The sequence below is a fragment of the Pelophylax lessonae genome, assembly GCF_965119305.1.
Source record: "Pelophylax lessonae genome assembly, chromosome: 10".
Lineage (NCBI taxonomy): Eukaryota > Metazoa > Chordata > Amphibia > Anura > Ranidae > Pelophylax > Pelophylax lessonae.
This window is the reverse complement of record NC_138777.1, coordinates 190393950-190419180: the sequence shown is the minus strand read 5'-3', so window position 1 is coordinate 190419180 and position 25231 is coordinate 190393950. Positions and strand designations below refer to the sequence as shown.

The 25231-nt window shown below is 41.8% G+C and overlaps 2 protein-coding genes across 5 annotated transcripts in view; both read left to right on the top strand.

The window, feature by feature from the left end:
• Positions 1–25231, top strand: part of CMC2 (C-X9-C motif containing 2) — a 662556-nt gene that overhangs the window by 360067 nt on the left and 277258 nt on the right. The gene's annotated exons all lie outside the window — the stretch shown is intronic.
• CMIP (c-Maf inducing protein) overlaps positions 1–25231 on the top strand; it is a 182916-nt gene that overhangs the window by 70111 nt on the left and 87574 nt on the right. For 2 of the 4 annotated variants that reach the window (XM_082270371.1, XM_082270370.1), the window contains exons 6-8: positions 1564–1644; positions 6036–6113; positions 13879–13982. In XM_082270371.1, the coding sequence (XP_082126497.1) occupies positions 1564–1644; positions 6036–6113; positions 13879–13982 (263 nt within the window). The remainder of the gene's footprint in view (positions 1–1563; positions 1645–6035; positions 6114–13878; positions 13983–25231) is intronic. The other 2 variants (XM_082270373.1, XM_082270372.1) reach the window with 1 other exon arrangement.

The following is a 25231-nucleotide window of genomic DNA, read 5'->3' as shown; positions in this document are numbered from 1 at the left end:
TGGGTTGATCTGCTACCCTGGATGGAGTTTGCTAGGAACGCTGCCATCAACTCGTCTTCCAGAATGTCTCCATTCATTGCCAATTATGGGTTCCAACTCCTGTGTTGCCTGAGTCGTTCTCGCCGCAGGAAATCCCGGCCTGTGGAGGATTATCTTTGTGCCCTCCGTTCTTCTTGGGTGCAGATTCAAGAGTCTTTACGGGTCTCTGCACAGTGTCAGAAGCTTCAGGCAGACCGGATATGTTTATCTGTTCCTTCATACCAGGTCGGGGAGAAGGTTTGGTTGTCAATGCTTAATTTCAACCCCAGGGTGCCCACTCCAAAACTGGCACCCTGTTTCCTTCATGAGGTGATCCTGGTGGCCTATGCCCACGGTCTTCTCCCTTGCATGCCTATTTCCAATATCTTTCACATGTCACTTTTGAAGCCACTGGTTTGCAATCGCTATACTTCTTCACTTCCTCAACCTTGTCCCATTTCTTTGGGCAATCATGAGGAGTATGAGGTTAGCAGCATCTTGGATTCTCGTCTGTTCCGAGGTCAGGTTCAATAACTGGTGCACTTGAAGTGTTATGGTCCTGAGAAGCGCTCCTGGGTTCCCTCCACTGATGATCATGCTCTCACCTTTCTCTGTGCTTTCCATGCTCAATTTCCTCAGAAACCTTTTTTGCTCCGCAGAGGAGGGGCCGTTGAAGGGAGAGTACTGTCATAGTCTTACCCTGCCCTCCTGTTGGAGGCCATCTTGGACATGTGCAGACTGCTGCCTCCTATAGACTCTGATTGCATCATCACTTGCCTGCTGCCTGGCTGTCGCACAGTGATGATACTGCACACCTGACTATTTTACCTGATGGGTTGCAGTCCTTGCCCTTGTGCTCCAAGGTGCATCTCTGCTAGCAGTCTTCTGTTCTCAGTGTTCCTCCCTGTATGACCTGGCTTGACTGACGACTCTCCTGGCAGACGACCCCACTTCTGGACTTGACCCCCGGCTTGGATGATTACCCGCTTCTTGACTTGACCCCGGCTTTTCCTGCTCTCGCTTCCTCACTCTTGCTGTGCTTTTACTGTTGTTTGCTCCAATAAACTGCTTTATTTTACCTGCATCACCGTGTGGTCTGGTTTCCTGGCACCCTTACAAAGAGCTTCTGACAGCTTTTCTTTGCTGTCTGTATTTCCACTAAGGAGGTATACCCTCCGTGTGTCCTGGTGACCATTGTCCCCAAGACAAAAAGTGATGAGAAATTAAACATTTACAACTGTCAACAGGACAGGAGGAGAGGGTACATCTTCTGATGGGGACACCTTTTCCAGTGATCACTATAAGGGGAAATTTGCTCACTTTTTGTATAAATTTTCTTTCACTTTCTGTTGCATCCTCAGGACAGGAAGCAAAGGGAAATATCTACAAGGAGACACGGACATGCCAAATATTACTCCATAGTGGTTTTAACCCTTGTCTTTCCTATTAAAAAGAAAAGGCTATTCATTCATTTTAAAACTTTACACAATATCCTAATGCACCCATCACTTTTTTAACATTCTCCTAATGTTTCTGTTGTTATAGCACTGTAGAGAGCGTCCTCGTTCCATGGTGGTCATTGAGGTCTTTACTCCAGTCGTACAGAGAATCCTCAAGCACAACATGGTTAGTACTGATCTCCTTTATTGGCTCCATATTAATACTGAATTATTGATCTATTTTCCTTATTGTGAAAAAAAAGCATTGCTCTCTGTTTGGTTTAGTATTTGTTTCTAGGAAATTATAGCACCCCTTTTCCAAAAAGTTAATTTATTAACTGTGTTGCTTTCTTTTTAAGAGAGAATCACTTGTTAGAAACTCAGCAATAGTTATGAAAGTTGGGATCCCCTAATTTCCCTTTTAGCTCCTTTAGACATACTCTGCAATCCATTGGTAAATTATGTAAAAAGAGAATTACTTAAATAATATACGAAATATAGGGTATTTCATGTGTTGATATGTCATATAACCATTCATAGCACATTAGTTTAAAGCCCATTAAAATGATAGCAATAAAATGTGGGTGTATCAAGAGTTTTAGGTGTCATATTTATATATGTATTTATTTGCCCTTTAAAAGCCTTCTGTGCCCTGTGTGAGAACAATGGTCTCTATACAGTGGTCTGACATGTGCCCCTTAAGTGTACTTAAAAAAAATATTTCCCCCATCGTGGGCACACCAAGGATTATTTTAGGGCTCCTCTCCCACCTCTTTGACTCATAGTACATCCCTGCACATATGCTATATTAAAGTAGACCTGGACCTAATTACTAAAATCTTATATAAGCCAAGTTGTTTTAACTCTTAAAATATTTAGCTTTCATTAAAACAATACCTGATCATCCTTCTATGAAGGTCCCTTTGCAGGCACTTCCTATTATCGGGTGACAAATGTCTCCCAGTTGCACCCCTGCTTCCCCCCCCCCCTTTACATACTTCAGTGGTAAAGAATACAAGTAGTATGCCCTTCCACCATGAGACAGCTCTTAGGGTTGGCTGGTGAGTTACTAAGTGCTTCTTTTCAGAAAACCAATGGGACAAAGAATGCTTCACCCATAGCAGGATTTTTCGTTGGGCCTCAAGCAGTCATGATGGGCAGAAGAATGCCTTTCTGGAGAGGATTCTTTTATATATGATTTTTAGATGACCGATTTATCTTAATATAATTTAGCCTATGCCTTTAACTCATCAGACCACTTTGTTACATTAAAAAAAATAGAGAACAAAGGGTGCAAACGGCTAGTGCATTATCCACAGAAATTTATTTTAGGAAAAAAGACATAATATATTCACAAAACCATTGTGAAATACCATCATAGTATAACCCAGAAACCTAGAGCAAGCCCATCTAGGAACTCTTCAGCTTCGAGTGTATAACATCTGAAGAAAGAGGGGTTTGTCCCCGAAACAGGTTAGCTGGTGGTATCATCCACTGGAACCCAGCATAACCCAGAAACCAAGAGCAAGCCCATCTAGGAATTCCTCATGTTCCAGTGGATGATAACACCAGCTGACGTGTGTCAAGGGACAAGCCACCTTCTTCAGGTGTTATCATCCATTGGAACTTGGAGTTCCTAGATGGGCTTGCTCTTGTTTTCTGAGTTATACTACGCTGTTATTCACAGTGGTTTTGTGTGTATATTTTATGTATTTTAACTTTTGAATAAATTGCTGTGTATATATAATGTGCTGGACGTTTGTGCCCTTTGTTCTCTATTGTTTGTGCAGGTACAAGATTCCCAATCATAATAAGGCAGCAAAACATAGATCATGCAGTCCAGGTTGCTTGGAGGGTATCAATTTCAGAATCTGGTACAGCTGTACATAAATGTTATTGTCAAAGCTTTATTGAACAAGCTGAAGTTAGAAGCTAATTGGTTGTTATGCACAGCTGCACCAGTTTTAGTAACTCTCGCCCATTTTGTGTGCAGCTTCTCTGGGAGTTCTAAGCGATATGGTGTTGGTAAACTTTTGGGTAGCATCAAATCCACAAAGCTCCACTTCAAAATAAGTTGGGAGTTTGCAAAAAAAATTTTGGGAGGTTTAAAGTGATACTTAAATCTCTTTTTTTTTTTTTTTTTAAAATAACAAACATGTTATACTTGCCTGCTCTGTGCAGTTGGTTTTGCACAGAGCAGCCCAAATCCTCCTCTTCTTGGTTCCCTCTGCGGCTCCCCTGGCCTCTCCCGCTTGTTGAGTGCCCCCACAGCAAGCAGCTTGCAATGGGGGCACCAGAGCCGATTCACAGCTCTTTGTCCACTCAGACATGGAGCCGCGGTCCAGGCCCCACCCCCTCTTACTCCTCATTGGCTTACTGACTTTGGTTGACAACAGCAGGAGCCAATGGTGTCCCGCACTGCCATCTCAGCCAATGAGGAAGAGTACCAGGCAGCCGAGACACTCCTGCAACATCGCTGATTCGAATTGGACTTGGGTAAGTATTGGTGGGGCTGAGGGGGGCTGCTGCACACAGAAGGCTTTTTGTCCTAATGCATAGAATGCATTAAGATAAATAATCTTCTGACTTTCCAACCACTTTGAGCTTAATATGGCCCACATGTTGTGTAGGTGTGGATAAGGGGATCTCTAACTAAGAATCAATTACAGTTGCTATGTTCTGGAAAGGATAAATGGTTAGTTTCAGTGTTCCCTATTGCTGAGCAGAAGTAAAATGTGTAATGATGCTGAGCATCAATACAAAAAAATATTGGCCTCATGTCCGAAAGTCTCTGAAAATTGGCCTAAAGGAAAATAAAAGTTTTTGCTCATGGCCTTCTTTCTTCCTCTCCTGTGCAGGTTCAGGATGGGAAGAGTTTGGTTCCAATGGGCGATAAAGGCACTGATTATTCAGATACTTTTATTTACGAGATCCATTTTGCCTGCAGCTAGGTTGTATTTCCCATGGCAATTAGACCTTTGGTTACATGTTTCTATTGGATCAGTAGAAACATGTAAAGCTAAATTTCAGGTATGGCAATTTTTGCATCACCAGCTTGGGCCAATGTAAATATGTTTGTGCCATACCTGCAGAATATGCCATATCGGAAATTCATCTTTAAATCTCTATTCTATACATTTTTTTTCAGTTTTGGATAGTGTAGAAAAGAGTTTGAATCTCTTCTTAATGTTGTCCGTGGCCCTGTTTTTTTAGATTTCTGTTCACTTCCTGTCTATTTGATAAGTGTCAAGACAGATCAGGAAGTGAAGGGAACACAGAAAGCATTTAAACCATGAGAATACCGAAATGAGAACCAGACCGCAAAAAGTCAGCGGTAATTGCTGGTAAATAAGTCATATAAAAACTTCAGCGCATTTCAGAGTCAACAATACGCCCCCTTCATCAGGACTCAACCTAGGATAAAACTTGAATGAATTCAGAAACCGTGATACCACAGATCTAAATTGGAATCCAATATTAAAAATAAAAACAACATTATTAAATATTATATTTTAAAAATAACTATTCTGTATGGAGCCCTGATGAAGAGGAAGTGGTTTACCTCAAAAACGCGTTGAGTGTTTTTTTTTTTTTTTTTACCAACAATTACAATTATCTTTTGACTTTTTTATCCATGTTTGGTCTGGCGCCCCTTTCTCTATTTCTATGGTTTGAGCTACTGTCAAGTGCCCATTGAGGGAAGCAGTTCCAGAACTATTGTTCTGTTCTATTTTGCTCTCTCCACATTTTTTTTTCAGTTTTAGCTGAAGATGGGCAAAAAAGTAAAACATTTTTAGTTTTGCATTGAGCAGGGAAAAGAAAAAAACAGGTTTTTATTTCTTATCATTGTTGGGGAAATTTATTCTCACTTCCTGTACAAGAAATGGCAAAGGAAGTGAGGTAAAATCTCCCCAATGTGTTTTAAAAATTACCATTAAAAAAAAACTTTATTTTAGAGTTTTGTACAAGACAAATCAAATTTTGGTTTAGTCCTACTTTAAAATACTGTCTGCGCGACACCTGATATAATCCTGTACAGGCCCTAATACATACATTGGTCAGAGATTTACTATAACTGGAGAAGGTCTGCATGGTAGCCAATCAGCTTCTGGCTTCAGATTGTTCGGTTAGGCTTTGACAATAAAAGTTGGAAGCTGATTGGTTTCTATTTAGCACTGCATCAGATTTTGTACTCTCCAGTTTTAGTCTCATTGTGAACAAGCACCCGCTCAAAGCTAAAGTAGGGTAATGGCAGGCGTACTCATAGTAAATACATACTGTGCAACCCCAAATTATATTTATTGTTCTCAAGTATAAAGTTCAAGGTCACAGTTTTAGTTAAAAGCAGATTTATCCTTTTAGCTACAGATACAGCTCCACTTTTACTCAAGTTTGTAGAAAGCAGCCCTGATGACTCTCTGACAGCAATACAGCTATGAATTAACTTGTATGCAAAGAACAGCAGCTTCATCCAGTTAGCTAAAAGGAGAATCATTCTCCCCCTGGTATGAACTGCTGTTGTAAATGAATATACATTTCCCCAATTCCAATAATTCAAGGGTATCAAATGAATTGCAGATGTACTGGATCTCTTTTACCGGCTTGGATACCTCTCTCTATCTGCTGGTGGAGGTTGGAAAACACCTGCATTTGCAGGTAATATTGTGTGTCGACTATCTGTTATGTCACATGTAATAGAGAAATAGTTATGTGTCAGGTGGATATTTTAATATATGTGCACTGTGAAAAAATACTATTCTTATCAAATGAATATGTTTCATATTTTTTCGAAATTGCTTCAGCCTCCTTGTTCATTGGGTGTGGATTTGCTCCCAAAGCACCTCTCACATGCAAAGAGATCATAATTAAAGTGAATGTCAGCCAAAATATATATATTTTTGCAGTTTTGGAACCCCTGTTGGGTGTTTACTTATTTCGGGGGTCTGTTAGATACACTTACCCTCACTTCCTGTCCTAACATTTTACCAGACAGGAAGTCAAGGGGACCAGGTTAGATAAACTTACCCTGCTTCCTGTCCTAACATTTTACCAGATAGGAAGTCAGGGGAACCAGGTTAGATACATTTACCCCCACATTCTATCCTAACATTTTACCAGACAGGAAGTCAGGGGAACCAGGTTAGATAAATTTACCCTCACTTCCTATCCTAACATTTTATCACATAGGAAGTCAGGGGAACCAGGTTAGAGATATTTACCCCCACTTTCTGTCCTAACATTTTACCAGATAGGAAGTCAGGGGGACCAGGTTAGATACATTTACCCCCACTTCCTGTCCTAACATTTTATCATATAGGAAGTCAGGTGAACCAGGTTAGATACATTTACCTCCACTTCCTGTCCTAACATTTTACCAGATAGGAAGTCAGGGGAGCCAGGTTAGATAACATTTACCCCCACTTTTTGACCAAATATTTTACCAGACAGGAAGTCAGGGGGACCAGTTTAGATAAACTTACCCTGCTTCCTGTCCTAACATTTTACCAGATAGGAAGTCAGGCGAACCAGGTTAGATACATTTACCCCCACTTCTTGTCCTAACATTTTACCAGATAGGAAGTCAGGGGAACCAGGTTAGATAAATTTACCCTCACTTCCTATCCTAACATTTTATCATATAGGAAGTCAGGCGAACCAGGTTAGATACATATACCCCCACTTCCTGTCCTAACATTTTACCAGATAGGAAGTCAGGGGAACCAAGTTAGATACATTTACCCCCACTTTTTGACCGAATATTTTACCAGACAGAAAGTCAGGGGGACCAGTTTAGATAAACTTACCCTGCTTCCTGTCCTAACATTTTACCAGATAGGAAGTCAGGGGGACCAGGTTAGATACATTTACCCCCACTTCTGTCCTAACATTTTACCAGACAGGAAGTCAGGGGAATCGGGTTAGATAAATTTCAGAACCAATCATATTCTCCGTTTTAGGCTCCATTCACACGGCCGTAAAAAAAAATGCATACAAGTGTTTTTTTAATTACAGATCTGATTTTTTTTCAATGGGGCTATTCACACAGGTGCATAAATGTATGCTTTCAGGTCCGTAGCACAAAATCCAAAAATCGGCATCTAAGAACATGCACTTTACGTGCTGCCAAGTCTAGTAATAGCTTAGCAAGTCATTTCAAACTTGCAGCTCAATTGCTTGCTATCTGGGGTCTTTATGTGTTTTAATGCATTTATACGGAAGTACTTTAGTGTTAATGACGCAGGAACTTTTCTCCTAAAAAAAAGTGTAATAACATTAGTAAATTTTTTACTGCAGTGTGAATGAGGCTTAAAGTTTTACTTTTAGATGTGGAGGAATGTTACTGTTTTGCATTGCAGGAGAAATAGGGAGGTAAGGCTTCACTTCCTTTCAGTATTTCTACTGTTGACTTGTATTGAGGAAAATAGTGATTGGACAAGGTTTTCCAGGCTGATTCATTTGTCCCTTGAGAATGGACCTTCAGGATTATCCATAGTTGTGCTATGGGCAATAGCTTGCCACCGATTTTGGTTGAAATAAGATCAAACTGTAGACCAGACTTTCTCAACCTTTTTACCTCAGAGGAACATTTAAAAAATATTTTAAGGTGTGTCCGAGAACCCCTTCTACAGTTAATTATTCAGAGTCAATGGGAAAAATGCCCCTTACATTGTTGGCCTCTTGGAAGAATGTCGCCCTTACATACTGCTAAAAAAAAGTTCATAAATTTATCCTGGTTGTAAAAAGATCCATCTAGTTCAACCAACAGAGAAAAAAAAATCACGCACACAAAGAGAAAACCTCCATATACATGATCCAGAGGAAGGCCAAAACCCTTCAATAAAGAATGATCCAATTTGCTCCAGTAGGGGAAAAAAATTCCCCCCCAATCCCCCAAGAGGCAACCAGATATTTCCTGGATTAACTTTGCACATATTATAACTGGATACTAATCTTTTTGGATATTTCGGAAAGAATCCAGGCATTTCTTTAACCAATCTATTGGGCTTGCCAGAACCAGCTCTTGATGGAGTCTATTGCACATTTTCACAGCTTACTGTGAAGAAACCTTTCTGTAATTTGAGATACAATCTCTTTTCCTTCAGATGTAAAGAGTGCCCCCTTCTCTGCCAAGTGGTATTGGACCCAATATTATGCAGGCACTGTCAAATAGATCAATCAGCCACAGCTCAAAGAACCCCAAGCAATTTGTAGAGGAAATCTTGGGTTTCATGGAATGCTGGTTGAGGTAGACTCTCATCTAATGTCTGTGGAAAACATAAGAAAAGGTACATACGGTTAGTGGATGCAAAAAATAATTGTTGCCTGGTGGTTCCTTGCGCTCTGACAATAGAAGCAGCTTGCTTCAAGGGGCTAGTGTGGACATACCACTGCGCAACACAAAGTCCTACTGACTGAACAACTCAGTATAAACTTGCCAAGTCCTGTATTTCAAATCCCAAATGCATGATCCCATAGTCTGTGCCAAGAGATGCTCAAAGGAAAAGCACAGAACGTCTGTATCTTAACTAGATCTGTTTATCAAAGTGGTTGAAAAAAGAACCGTCTGTTGTTTTATATCAGCCAATAAGATTGAAACTCTTTTCTAAAAACTTGAAATGGTAAAATAGCTTTCCAGGTCAGTCTACTCTTGCCTTTACTCCTATTGTCATTGGGTACACATCCGGCTAGTTTCTATTATACAGTGTTCAAAAACGGAGGATGGCCACACTGATAGTAAAAGTAAACTACTCTAATATTTCAAGTCCATAAAACAAATACAACAGAAAGCGAGAGACCTCTCTGGTGCCTTTTACACTAGTTGGCAATGGGCCAGAATGGTACGGCTAAAGTGACCCTAAACTCTGGTTTAAGAAAATAAATATGTTCAAGCATTAACTTATTCCTAACTCAAAAAAAGATTTCTCTTACCCTTCTCCAAATTTTTTTTTTCTATTGCTGCTGTATTTCGACTTCCTGTTTAGAGGGCGGCCATGTTGGATTTCTGCACTCCCAATGTATATAGAAATGTGACCATCCTTGCTTGCTCTTGAGATGGACTAGGGACTATAGACTATGGGGTTTTAAGTGTGCATAGAGCAGTGTACATGACCACAACTCACTCCAAACAAATAGAAGTGAGGGGGCAAGAGGTTTGGGAGCTCACAGAGTTATACAAAGGAGACATGAAAAATAGTTTACAGGACCATTAAAGATGTGACTGTAGTGCTGGGGTCTACTGTGTCTGCATCGCTACATCTGGGACCGCCAGGAAGCACAGCTCCTCTGGCAAGTAAACTAACTAATTTGCAGGAGAAAGAAATATTCCTACATGACAGTGAGGTCCTTCCAAAAACAAGAATCTTTGCTTGATGGAAACCTGTGAAGGGTAAACCACATAAATAAAAGCTGACTATTGTAGACACTTCCCCATCATATGGTTTGTCACAACTGTAGGTGACAAGTTTGCTTGACATATTAAACAAATTGACATGGAACAAAAGTGAAAAAAGTAACAGGTCCACCAGCAGGAATAACAGGAAATAAACCTGTGTTATGGGAGGACCGTAGTTCCTCTGTAGCTTAAAAACCTACTTTGAATTTCTTCTAAAGCAACGTTCCCCAAACTGCGGCCTTTTGCTTGCTTTTATCCGGCCCTTGGGGCACAATTCTATCCACTGACACCAACAATGGGGCAGAATTCTTGTGATTAACACCAGCTATGGGGCACTATTCCTCCCGCTGACTCCAGCAATGGGCATAAATTCCTTCCATTGACACCAACAATGGGCCACTATCCCTCTCACTGACACCAACAACGGGGTACTACTCCTCCCACTGACATCAACAAAAGGGCACAATTCAGCCCACTGACACCAACAAAAGGGCACAATTCCTCCCACTGACACCAATGGGGCATAATTGTTTCCATTGACTCCAAAATTAGGGCACTATTCCTCCAACTGACACCAACAATAGGGCATTCTTCCTTCCACTGACATCAATGATGAGGCACTAGTCCTCCCCTTGACACCAAAGATGAGGCGTTTACTTCCACTGGACATTGGGACATTTTCTACTCCCACTGGTCCCCCTAAAGTCTAAAGAACATTAAACTAGCCCTTTGTTTACAAAGTTTAGAGACCCCTGCTCTAAAGGAAGCAATACCAGTTATGAAAGTTATATGTTTTAATAACAAAGAATATTTTTGGAGAAACCAGTTCTACTTTTAAAACGGAACTAAACTCATTCATTTACCAGTTTCATAAACCGATAAATGCCCGACATGTTTCCGGAGTGTAACTCATATTGGTTGTACTCTCAACTAAGCTGTCAAACCATGAAATGGCTGGTGTCACAACTGATCACATGTGCAGCATCATGGTAGTTGAGAACCGAGGCCAAGATGGCAGCTTCCTTGGCTGAAAATGAAAGGAGGATTTTGTTCTGCTTTTATGTAGTGGATGTGTATGGATTATTTTTGGAGAATAAGGATTTCGTTAAGTGTCACCTTAAAAGCTCTTTGGCATTAGTGAGGTCTTTTTCTTCCTGTTGTCCCAATGTTATGGACTTATATTAATAAAGGAGTTTATCTTTGATTAAAACTATTTATTAAATGAAAGGAAGAATCGGATTACCTGCTGTTCAGAAGTTCTTCCTTTACTTTGATTGAACATATAGTTTTTTTTTTTTTGTTTTTTTTTAATAAATGAAATTGAATTAACTGTAGACATGCCCTGAAGGGAAATACATGTGATACCTTTAAAACAATGTGCTGTATTGTATAATTGTTTTTAATTAAAGAACATGTATAAAATTATTGCTTTTTATTATGTTTTGGGTTTTTATTGCATTAAAACATGAAAGAGGTCTACATGATGTCCAGGTATCCAAAAACCTAAAGCTGAACTCCAGGCACAAAAACCTTTGTTTACATATACATTTGCGTATCATTTACATATATTCCTCAATAACCACAAAGGATATAAATCCACATTGTGTGCACCAAAATCCTTTGTAAACCCAAATATTACCTTAAAGAAATACTTTTTCAATTTGCTCAGCCAAATAAATATACAAACTAGTGTTGCTAGCTGTAACACTAAAAGGTGATTCCACCCCACCTTATACCACAAATTTAATAATCAAATCAAAGTGAAGCCCAACACTCCCACTGAATAAAACTGATGATGTGAAACCAATATATCAAATATAGTCTATTCGTGAATTGCATTCCATGCAAAATGCTGCAAAAAAAAGGAAATTTTATAATAATGCTAATTAGTCCTGCACCCAACAGTGAACAATAAGTGACCAAATCTCTTAACTTCTTCTCGTGACTTGTGCTCATCCACCACTAGGTGGAAAACCTGCTCCCCTCCAACACACGCTCATCTGTGTCCTCCAATTGATTTTGATTCCAAAAACGCCAGACTTCTCAGACTCTGGATGAAGACTCCTTGTGATTCCACACCAGCTCATATGACATCCACCATGTATTATATGGGACAAAAGGGCAACAACATAGTGCTCTCCATTTAAAAAAGATGTATTATACCTGACTAATTAAAAACACTTACGGGAAAAACAATACAATGCGCTTTAAAATCTGACTACCAGCCATCTCACCAATTCACTCGTACAATGGCGGTGGTGTGACGTCTTGGGCTCGGCGACTCCTCGAGAGAGCCGAGCCCAAGTAAGTGTTTTTAATTTGTGGAGAATAATAAATCGTTTTAAATTGGAGAGCACTATGTTGTTGCCCTTTTGTCCCATATAATACATGGTGGATGACATACGAGCTGGTGTGGATTAGGAAGGAGTTTCCATCCAGAGTCTGAGAGGTCTGCCGTTTTCGGAATCAAAACCATTTGGAGGACGCAGATGAGCGCGTTTTGAGTGTTATGGAGGGGAGCAGGTTTTTCATCTGGTGGTAGATGAGCACAAGTCACAAGAAGAATTGAAGAGATTTGGTCACCTGTTGTGCACTGTTGGGTGCAGAACTGATAAGAAATATAGAAAAGTTAAGTCAGAAAAAGAACAAGTAGTCCATCGAGTCTGCCCATTTGTTTTTTTTTTTTTGGTCAACTTTAGTTTCCGAGTATAGATCTATGTTTGTCCCAGGTATGTTTGAAGCCATTTATTGTTAACTGTTAGCATAATTCTATCATTTAATTTTTGTTTTTTGCAGCATTTTTCATGCAATTCAATTTACAAATGGACTATATTTGATATGTTGTTTTCACGTAATCTGTTTTAATCAGTGAGAGTGTTACGCTTCACTTTGATTTGATTACCAAATATTATCTTGTAAAAGTAGCAGTGAATTAGCCTGTACAGAGATCAGAACAGTGGGAGGGACCCTTTAGATTCCACCCACTTCAAGCTGCTTGCCGAAAAGGGGCGGAGATGAGACCGGCAGCAGGGGGGGCGGAGATGAGACCGGCAGCAGGGGGGCGGAGATGAGACCGGCAGCAGGGGGGGCGGAGATGAGACCGGCAGCAGGGGGGGCGGAGATGAGACCGGCAGCAGGGGGGGCGGAGATGAGACCGGCAGCCGGGGGGGCGGAGATGAGACCGGCAGCCGGGGGGCGGAGATGAGACCGGCAGCCGGGGGGCGGAGATGAGACCGGCAGCCGGGGGGCGGAGATGAGACCGGCAGCCGGGGGGGCGGAGATGAGACCGGCAGCAGGGGGCGGAGATGGGACCGGCAGCAGGGGGCGGAGATGAGACCGGCAGCAAGGGGCGGAGATGAGAATGGCAGCAGGGGGCGGAGATGAGACTGGCAGCAGGGGGCGGAGATGAGACTGGCAGCAGGGGGCGGAGATGAGACTGGCAGCAGGGGCGGAGATGAGACTGGCAGCAGGGGGCGGAGATGAGACTGGCAGCAGGGGGCGGAGATGAGACTGGCAGCAGGGGGGCAGAGATGAGACTGGCAGCAGGGGGGCAGAGATGAGACTGGCAGCAGTGAGCAGAGGCAAAGTTTCACACTGGATTACTGCACAAATCTGGAAAAATAAATACACAAAACATGCCAAGAAGAATACACATGACAAATGTATTTAGACATTATTTGTTTATCCCGGAGTTCAGCTTTTGGAAGGTAGTCAGAAGCGTGATTTCTGTTATGACATGTCCATTTTAAGAAAGTTGTCCCATACATGTGGAGGAAAGGTACCTGAAATTCGTGAACACATAAATCAAATTTAAGCTTTATAGCTCATGCTAGCATCTGATTGGGTAACACCTCTGATATTTATACGTTCTACATGAGATGTTCGAGGAGACCAGGACTGGTTTCTCCCAGCAGGTTTAACACAGAAAAATGTATATGTTCTAAAGGCAGCGAGGAATTAATCTCTTCTTGTGGGCGTCCTGTGACGGCAATCTTTCAAACCAGTCTTTTCCTTCTTCTGTTTGTCCAGGATTTTGGGAAGTGTCCTCGTTTAAGGCTGTTTACTCAGGAGTACATACTGGCTTTGAATGAATTAAACGCAGGAATGGAAGTGGTGAAGAAATTCATACACAGGTCAGTGGCCGGTCATGAATCTTGAATCGCTCTATTGTGCATGTTTCCTCCAAGCTGGAAAATATCTTCTGGTTAAAGGTCCAGTGCTTTTCCATGTTTGTACGTCCTGCTATTTTATCTCTGATGTAGTACAACAACATAACTGCACTTCCCAAAGTAAAGCAAACAAAAATTGTATTATAATCCAGATTTCCCTGTTCATGAGTCAAATGTAGGCAGTTCGAGGTAAAGCTGAAGTTTACTATTTTTGCCTTCCCTGGTTCCTTCCTGCCGCCTTCATTAACATGCTAATTAACTTTTAATAAATATAAACTTCTATAATCTTTAAATACAATAAAAATAATCAAATTTAAGTAAATAAAGTCTTTACATTTACATCATATACCTTATTTTAAACTCAACGATATCATCAATGGGTCTCTTAGCTTCTCAATGCAATGCAGGCAGATCATGACTGGTGGTTGGAGGCAGACTGTTGTACATAACTTCCGGAAAACATCACAGCATCCTACCTCCGTACTTCTCTTAAGAGCCCTTAGGCCTAATGCAATCAGTGGGCTGTCTCAGAGTGTTACTAGACCCACAACAGTAAATTCACTTGGTATACTCCCTGTGGAACCTAAGGGGTTAATCCTCTGCAGTGTGTAAAAAGGCTGTTTGATTCTGTCTTTTTCTGTTCCTCCCCTTCTTTCACAGTCCCCAAACCATCTTTTGTTAGAAACAGAGCCCCCAACTGAGCCTTGGGGGCACTCTGCACATGCTCAGTTTGGTGTGTATTGCTAGAGGTTTTTTTTTTTTTTTTTTTTCTTGGGAGGGTGCATGTGTTCGTTCCAGGGCCAATCAGCACTGTCCAGACAAGAGGGTCAGGGGTCCTGCAGCTTTATAGGACAATCGGGGTAAAAAGAAATCTCCTCCTACAAGCTTTAACTAACCAGACACTGATAGTCAGAAGGCTGCTTTATACTGCTGATAAGAAAAGGTATTTAGCAGTTTATATTTGCTAAAATAATTGCATTTCCATGTTCTGTGTACTGAGGGAGACCAGATATAGTGAATGCAGGCTCCTGGGTTTAGGAACACTTTAAAGTGCTTCTAAAGCCTTAAGGTTTTATTTTAACTTCTGTGTCACAAACTCACCCGCTCCCCCCTCTTAAACTTACCTGAACCCCATCATGATCCAGTGCTGTTCAGTGCTGTTCATGAGAGCTGAGGCTCTCCTGGCTTTGTCCCTTCACCATGGGCAGATTGATAGCAGTGGAAGCCATTGGCTCCTGCTCCTGTCAATCCACTCCAGTGACGAGGGATGGGGGACGGGGCCAAGTCCCGCTGTCTGTGTCAATAGGCGCAGCAGTGGGGCTCGGTTGTGAGCCTGCATCAGTGTCCCCATTCAGTTGGTCTCTGCTAACCTGAATTTCGATCCATGAATGGCCAGCCTTAGTGTGATTTCTGTCTGCTAACTCATATCTGCCACCTTTGACAGGTTATGCAGACTTCAGAGGGTCCAGGCGGACGGGGGAGCGCTGCTCAAGCAAACAGCCTGTGATTGACAGACTCAGCTGTGCATGTTTCCCTATGAGACAGTTGAGGGGGGATGTGTCCATTCCCTCCGCTCAGGTCTCGGCTTTCTCTCTGCTCTTTGCCAGTAGTCGCCAACCTTTCAGACCTCACGGACCACTTTTTTTATTCAAAGCAAACTCCATTGATGTCTCCATGCTTTATTTTGTTGAGAAATCACTTTGAAGAACACCCCCCCCCCCAACATTTCTGGCTGTGGCCATCTTGAGTAAGGGCAGATTATTGATGGAGCATTTACTTCCTGGAATACATATGCCCTTAGCTCAGGCATGCAGGCAGAAGGGTGTGCTTAGCTGAGAGAGCTCTTCCTTCCCTCCTGAAGACGCCTGGGATGTATGAAATCATGTGCCTAGGCATGAAAAGCAGGAAGTAGCTGAAGAAATGTAAAAAAGAAATAGTTAAAACAAGTAAATACAATCTACTTTCCTATCTATTTTCTAATGCTAGCAGCATACAGATTAAAAATAGTTGAATGAGAGAGTGAAGATCCACTTTTAGATTGGAGTTTAGCTTTTAGCGCTAATACTCTTTAAAACTTTGCTGTTTACTTTATTAACCACTTATCGCAAACCGACGTACCTGTACGTCGGCTTGCAGAAGTGGTTGTACCCGGATGATGGGTGCAGCTACAGGCATCAACCCGGTACCATTCTTTAGACCCGGTGGTCGGCATTCAGGAGATATTAAAAAAGAATAGCGCACACATGCAAAATAAATTATTACCAAATTTGAAGACAATCCATGAATAAAAATGGGGATTTAGTCCCACCATATGGCCATATAATGCTCAAGCCCACCACTGAGTCAAAGTACCCCATCATCAGTGGGTCCTACACTATCCATGAAAAAGAGATGAATCCAGATGAATTCTTCTTTTTTAATATACATGTCTTTTGGTTCATAGCTGCACCAGCTTTAGAAATACATGGGTATGCTCCCCCAAATTTTTTGCTTGTTTATTAGGTATTCAGGAGATAACAGCCGATGGGCTCAGCAGCCACTCGGCCGTTATCCCAGCAAGTGGGAGGGGACGCTCCCCCTACACCTTCCGCAGCTCTGCCCCGGTCTCCACATCCGCAGGCTGGTTGGAGTCCTGAACAAAGCCGGATTCGACTTTGATCAGGTCTCGAATGTAGTAACCCGGAAGCAACGTCATGATGTCTCTTCCGGTTTACTCAGCTGCTAATGCTGCCGATTGAAAAAAAACTGTCAGTATTCAAAAATGCAGATTTCGGCATTTTGAATACTTTGAAGTGCAGTGGAGGGATCTGCGGTCTTTTAGACCCCCCAATCCCTCCATAAAGAGTACATGTCACTGCATATTACTGTCACAAGGGATGTTTACATTCGTTGTGACAGCAATAAAACAGCAATAAAAACAGTGCTAAAAATAAAAAAATGTATAAAATAGGAAAAAATCAAAACAAATTTAAAGCGTCGCCATGAGCTCGCGCACGAAACAAAACGCATATGTAAGTTGCGCCCGCAAATGAAAACGATGTTCCAACCACACATGTGAGTTATCACCGCGATCGCAAGAGCAATAATTCTAGAAAAAGACCTCCTCTGTATCTCTAAACTGGTAACCGTTAAAAATTGTTAAAGCGTCGCCTATGGAGATTTTTAAGTACCGTAGTTTGTCGCCATTCCACTAGTGTGCGTAATTTTAAACCGTAACATGTTAGATATCTTTTTACTCTGGATGACATCATCTTTTATAATTTACAAAAAATTTACTGTTTTTTTTTTTTAAATGCAGTGAAATGTATTCCAAGAAAATTGTAATGTTTGGGGGTTAATTTTCTAGCAAAAAAAATACTGATTTTAACTTGTAAAAAATGTGTCAGAAATAGGCTTGGTCCTTAAGTGGTTAAATAGAAGTGCTTAGAGGCTCCGTATGGCAGCTGGCATTTCACAAATGTTGCTTGTACCCGTGGAGCAGGGTGGGCTGAGAGCTCAGGCACTGGCTTGCCATAGGGGAAGTTGAAAAATTCAGTTGGTTCTTTCTCTTGGCTTAGTTGGGGAGGACGTTTAATCATGTGGGTGCTTCCTGGCTTGAACTTTCTCATGGTGCTGTAGGCATCCCAAAGCAGAACTAAATGGTCTCAATTAACTATTTTTATTCCTTATGCTGCTGACAATAATAAATAGTAAGGAAGGTATATTATATTTACTTGTTTAACTTGTTTAACTTGTTTAATTTCTTCAGTTACTTCCTGGTTTCTGTCCTAGGCAAAAATGACATTATACGAGGTGTGTCTAAAAAGTTTGGTGAACGGTATCAGAAAACAAACCTAAGATACAAACAAATTACCTTTTTTGGCCTTTAAAATAATCGCCATCCTTCACAACACTCTTTTTGCAACGTTCATAAAGCTTATGTAAACTGTCAGCAAAGGCCTCTTCAGGAATCAATTGCAGGACCGCTGTCACACATTCTTGGATTGCAGCCATGTCCACCTTTTATGACACTCTTCAGGCGGGGAACCTGAAGTCCACAGGCGCCAGGTTAGGAGATGTGGATGATCAAGAAGGGGTATGCCGCGCTGAGCCAAGATTTGGCACGCACGGATCGCACAGTGCTCAGGCACATTCTTGTGCAGGAACATCCACTGTCCAGTCCTTTGCAACTCTGGCCGAACATGGCGGATGCGTCGTAGCAACAGTTTAAAATATCCTCGTAGAATGCACCATTCGCGGTTTGACCCGGAGGAATGAATTGCTTATGGATGATGCCATCATTGTCAAAGAAGGTGATCAACATGGTCTTGACCTTGGACCTTTGCAGGCAACTCTTTTTGGGTCGCAAGGAAGACAGTGAACGCCATTCCATTGATTGCCGCTTGGCTTCTGGGTGGAATTGGAAGCACCAGGTCTCATCCCATGTGATGGTGGTTCGCAGAAAGCATGGATCCTGGTCACAGGATCGTAGAATAGGGCGTTCACAGTTTGACCTCCAGGAACAAATTTCTTATGGATGATGCCATCATTGTCGAAGAAGCCGTTCAACATTGTTTGATCTTTCACTTTTGCAAACAACTCTTTGTGGGTCGAATGCCATTCCATCAATTCCCACTTGGATTCCAGATCAAACTGGTAGCACTAGGTCTCAAGCCCTGTGAGGATAGTTCACAGAAAGGATGGATCCTGGTCACACATGGTAATGAAATCTCCAGAGGTTTCCATCCGTTTTGCTTTCTGTTCATCTGTCAGCTTGTGCTGCACAAACCGAGAAGAGATCTTCCGCTTACCCAAATTTTTGTGGACAATGGTGCACAACGTGCCATTGCTAATGCTAAGGCGCTTCTCCAGGTGTCTCTGGATAGCCATGTGCATGCGCGGGTACCTGGTCTAGGTTGCCTTTGAGATATTGGACCATTCACTGAACTTTTTAGACACGCCTTGTATATCCCATTAGTCTTCATGGGCATTTTGTTTCTTTCATCTGGAGGAAGGGCTTTCTCAGCTAAGCACACTCTCTTGCCTGCATGCCTGAGCTAAGGGCAGATAGATTCCAGTAAGTAAATGCTACGTGAATTATTTGCCCTTACTCAAGATGCGATAGAGACATGGATTGATGGAGTTCGTTTTAAATCTTAAAAATGAATGAAATCGTGTTTTCAGTTTGTGGTGCTCAGATGCAGTTGAGATTTGCTTTAAAGTGAATCTGCGGTAGTACAAATAGGTCATAAACTGATAAATGCATGGCAAAGCTGACAGCCTGTCAACAAAAAGCTTTGCTTGTAAGAATTGACAGTGCCTTTTAGAAGCAGTTGTGAAAATAGCAACTTTCATGTGATTGCTGGTTATAGCCATATGCATGTCTGCTGCTTATTGCCAGCACTTGATGTTTGGAGGCCGAGGCATCAATCAAAGCAGTGCAGGATGCACGACTCTTCTCTGCAGTGGGCATAACAGTGTACAGAGCTCTGGGGTTGTCTAAGTTCATCTGCTTCTCTATGGGAGTCAGGTATCTGACACTTTAATGCACACAGAAATGGGAAAGAGTGTCTGAGGCCAGGCAGTTTACAGCCTAGCTATACAAATCCTTACATATCTGCTAGGGTTGCACTGATACCGGTGTCAGTGCCGATACCGAGTTTTTTCCATGAGTACTCGTGAAAATGCCCCGATACCCGAAACTGATACCTTTGTGGTGCGGTTTGAACCCATAAAAAAATGAATGGGCTCAAATCGCACTGCAAAGAATCGCATGTGAGTTGAGAAATTATGCAATATAATTCCTGCCCGAATCGCATGTGGTTTCCGGCACCGCTTCTGTTTGAACCCGGGCTTGTCAAAGTGATTTCAGCCTGGGTTCACACAGGAGTGGTGCACCGCAAAGCTACCAGTGCTCGGTATTGGCGTAATATCTGCTGTAATTCCTATTGCAGCCACTTCTGTATTATCATCAAATTAAAGGACCTGCTGAAAACAAAGTAAAAGAAAAAAAGGAATGGTTTATTTTCTTTATGCAGATACTGCCTCAGTTCATATATACATACACATATGTATATATATATATATATATATATATATATATATATATATATATATATATATATAGACACACAGTATCTCACAAAAGTGAGTACACCCCTCACATTTTTGGAAATATTTTATTATATCTTTTCATGTGACAACACTGAGGAAATGACACTTTGCTACAATGTAAAGTAGTGAGTGTACAGCTTGTATAACAGTGTAAATCTGCTGTCCCCTCAAAATAACTCAACACACAGCCATTAATTTCTAAACCACTGGCAACAAAAGTGAGTACACCCCAAAGTAAAATGTCCAAATTGGGCCCAAAGTGTCAATATTTTGTGTGACCACCATTATTTTCCAATACTGCCTTAACCCTCTTGGGCATGGAGTTCTCCAGAGCTTTACAGATTGTCACTGGAGTCCTCTTCCACTCCTTCAAGACGACATCATGGAGCTAGTGGATGTTGGAGACCTTGCGCTCCTCCACCTTCCATTTGAGGATCCCCCACAGATGCTCAATAGGGTTTAGGTCTGGAGACATGCTTGGCCAGTCCATCACCTTTACCCTCAGCTTCTTTAGCAAGGCAGTGGTCGTCTTGGAGGTGTGTTTGGGGTCATTCTTATGTTGGAAAACTGCCCTGCGGCCCAGTCTTCGAAGGGAGGGGATCATGCTCTGCTTCAGTATGTCACAGTACATGTTGGCATTCATGGTTCCCTCAAAGAACTGTAGCTCCTCAGTGCCGGCAGCACTCATGCAGTCCCAGACCAAGACACTCCCACCACCATGCTTGACTGTCGGCAAGACACACTTGTCTTTGTACTCCTCACCTGGTTGCCGCGACACACGCTTGACACCATCTGAACCAAATATGTTTTTTGTGGTCTCATTAGACCACAGGACATGGTTCAAGTAATCCATGTACTTAGTCTGCTTGTCTTCAGCAAACTGTTTAACCGCTGTATGGTCTTGGCCACTGTGCTGCAGCTCAGTTTCAGGGTCTTGACCATCTTCTTATAGCCTAGGCCATCTTTATGTAGAGCAACAATTCTTTTTTTTCATATCCTCAGAGAGTCATTTGCTATGAGGTGCCATGTTGAACTTCCAGTGACCAGTATGAGAGAGTGAGAGCGATAACACCAAATCGTACACACCTGCTCCCCATTCACACCTGAGACCTTCTAACACGAGTCACATTTACCAGAGAAAATGGGTAATTGGGCCCAATGTGGACATTTTCACTTAGGGGTGTACTCACTTTTGTTGCCAGTGGTTTAGACATTAATGGCTGTGTGTTGAGTTATTTTGAGGGAACAGCAAATTTACACTGTTATACACGCTGTACACTCACTACTTTACATTGTAGCATAGTGTGATTTCTTCAGTGTTGTCACATGAAAAGATATAATAATATATTTACAAAAATGTGAGGGGTGTACACACTTTTGTGAGATACTGTTTGAGTGTGTGTGTGTGTGTGTATATATATATATATATTCACATTCACATATATGTTCATTCATTTGCCATTCAACAGCCCAGTGGTTTAGTGGATATCACTGCTGCATTGCATCACTGTGGTCCCAATCAGGACGTTACATGCATGGAGTTTGCATGTTCTCCTTGTGCTTGCACTGGTTTCCTCTGTGTATTATGGTTTGCTTCCATACTCCAAAGACATGCTAGTTGGTTAATTGGCCCTTGTATGTGTGTGTGTCTATGTATGCATGTGAGATAAGTACCTTAGATTGTATAAATTGTCATAGCTAAATAAATAGCGATGTCCCGGTATGAGGCTGCCTACTTTTGGGTTCATGGTTCGCCCACACACGTGCCCTGCCTTGCCGCCACTTATTTGATTGAACACAGCTAGAGCCAGGCAGCAAGTCCCGGCTAGTAATTCACAGCCCGAGACCTGCTGATTGGCTGTGTCAACCGCACAGAGCTGTGTACTGGGAGATCTAGTAGTAAAAATAACACACATTACACATAATTAGGCACAATTTAACCCTTGATTGCCCTAGATGTTAATCCCTTTCCAGCCAGTGTCCTTAGTACAGTGACAGTTTATAATATTAGCACTGATCACTGTATTAATGGCACTAGTGATGTCATTGACAGTTAAGTGTCAGATTGACCGCCCAATATCAAAGTCCCATTATAAGTTGCTGATCGCTGCAATTAGTAGTATTTAAAAAAAATATATATTATTAATTCCAATAATCATACCATCGTTAGGCACTATAACTTCATTCAAATCAATCAATCTACACTTAGTGGGATTTTTTTATTTTTATCTAAGACATATAGTAGAATACATTTTGTCCAAAATTTATGAAGAAATTCGTTTTATTTTAATTTTTTTAGGATATGTTTTATATCAAAAAGTAAAAAAAAAAAAATATTGGGTTGTTTTGTTCAAAATTTGCAGTCTTTTTTTGTTTATATTGCAAAAAATAAAGAAAAACCCAGTGGTGATCAAATACTATTAAAAAAAAGAAAAGCGCTATTAGTGTGGGAAAAAAAAATATTGGGTTATTTTATCAAAATTTTCAGTTTTCTTTCTTTTTTTTTGTTTATATCGCAAAAAAATAAAGAAAAATCCATTGGTGATCAAATATCTTTAAAATAAAGTGCTATTTGATATCAATTTTGGTTGGGTACAGTGTTTCATGTCCGCGCAATTACTAGTTAAAGTAGCACAGTGCTAAATAGCAAAATATGGCCTGGTCATAAAGGGGGTCAAATCTTTCAGGACTCAAGTGGATATACCCGCTATTAGAATACATAGTAACTGAAGTTCTGAAAAAAATATACTGGTCTGGGCTGGCCTTCTGTGGCCATTTGTATGGGCTTACTGGAGGAGACAGTGTTGCAGGGATCATGTGACCAATGCCCCAGTCATGTGACTCATAGCCAGAGTTAGCCTGCAGTGCCCTTTTCTGCAGGGACAGAAAGTATAACTATCTATAGGGGGGGGGGGGGTACAGATATTATTATAGCCTTTTTGTTTTTTGTTTTTATTTGTAGTTACTGAATCATTATATTCAAACAGAACGTCCCTTATGCAAATATTTTAGCTTCCTCAACTACTTCGATGTTCTATTAAATGTTAACCTGGTCAAGGTAGACTAATCAATATCCTTGTCATACAATTGCTTCCTCTGATCCTTACACAATGGCCTTGGGAAATATTCTGCATCCAAACTAAAGATAAACTCCTGCCAATACAAAAGAGCACAAAGGTTAAACAGCAACACCGTCTAGTTAATGCTATGAATATTTTGAAGCATACATTCTTGTACCAGATTTTTTTTAATGTGACCCAGTGTCAGCTGACGAAAGGTGGACAGACAATAGACAGCAGTCAAGCATGCATGCCTACGCTGGCTGATTAGCAGATTGGTATAGAAGTGTGCACACTTGTAGATACATTCATAAATTGATCATGCAATTTTCTTTCCTGCAGCCAGAGGTTGCAGGAAAGAAAATCCCTCAGTTTGGGACAATCCCCTCCAGTGCCAGGACAAGGTCATCCAGCACCCAGGGAAAGGATGCCAAACTGCGCCCCCCCCCTTCCCTTAGGGTTAGGATCAAGGCACCCCCATCCCTGCAATAAACCATTGTGCCCAGGGCAACTGTCCCTCCTGCCCACCCCTTGCCCCGCCCCTGATCCCCTCCCACTGTATGTAGGAACATAGCCACCCTCTCTTGCCAAAGATAGACTAGGGACTATGGGATGTGTATAGTGATCGACCGATATAATTTTTTTATTGCCGATACCGATATTTTGGTCATCACATATCGGTATCGGCCAATATTGTCCCATATTTTCAGACATTAAAAAATGTTTTTTTATTTATTTATTAATTTTTTTTTTTTACAGGTACTCTTGAGGAGGGATCTGGGGGTCTAAAAGACCCCAAACCCCTCCTCTGCACTTAAAAGCATTCAAAACGCCAAGTTTGGCCGTTTTGAAAGCTGTAATTTTTTTTAATCTGGTGCCAGTACCCGGAAGTGATGTCATGACATCACTTCCGGGTTTTTTACATGGAGACCCGATCAGAGTCGAATGCGGCTTTGATCGGGTCTTCTCTTCGGCGGCTGTGCAAGGATGGTTGCCCGGGTCTCCCGGTGGGACAAGAGACCTGGGCGAGCGGTGGGATGGGGGGGGGGCGTCCCCCTCCCGCTCCTAGTAATGACAGCCAAGCGGCTTCTCAGCCCCATTGGTTGTCATTACAAGACAGCCGACTGTCGGCTATGGACACCGGTACCGAGGTGATGGCTCTAGCTGCAGGCATCACTCCGGTACAAGCAGTTTCCCGAAATATCGGCAATATTTATCGATATAAACGGAATATCGATTCCGATATATCGGGGAAAGTGCAGATCGGCCCTCGATATATAAGATTTGCCGATAATTGGTTGTTCTCCAGATGTGTAGTGTGCAAAGAGTAGTGCACGTGACCGCAACGAACGTCTGCTGCTCGTTTCAAACAAACAAAAGTGAAAAGGAGAAGAAGTTTGGGAGCTTATGGAGGACGTTACAAGGAGGCAGAAAAATACAGTGACCCTCTCTTCACACTAAATAACAGTGCGGGAAACCTGCAATCTGTACACATTTGCTGCAACACTTTGAAATTGCACTGCCCTTACAATCTGCAGCGGGTGTCAGTGCAATCTTAACGACACCCCAGTTGTGCATTTGCCTGCATTGCACGGTACAAAACAACCATGCAATCTGGTTGCAGTGCGCTCTCAAAATTGCTGCATGCACAACTTTGCTTTGGCTGCAGTGCAATTTCAATCCATTTAAATGTATGGCCTCAAATTGGGCCCACTGAAACGCATGTGAATTATACAGAAAGGTGGTGCGGTTCCTGTGCGATTCATAGTGTGAACCTGGGCTAAGAAACAATTTCATGAAGCATAGATTACAGGGCCATTTAGTAGTGGATATGTATGAATTATTTTTAAAGAATAGGGATATAGTTTTGTGACACTTTAAGGCATATGTGGTTAAAACGTAAATAAAACATAAGGTTTAGGCCCCTTTCACACATGTCCGTTCCGCCGACGGACTCCATTTTTCTCAGCGGGGGATCGATCCTCCACAGGTGGATGTCAGCTCCATCTCCGCTCTGTGTGCAGAAATGAAGGTGTCAGATCTCCGCTGTCTTCTATGGGG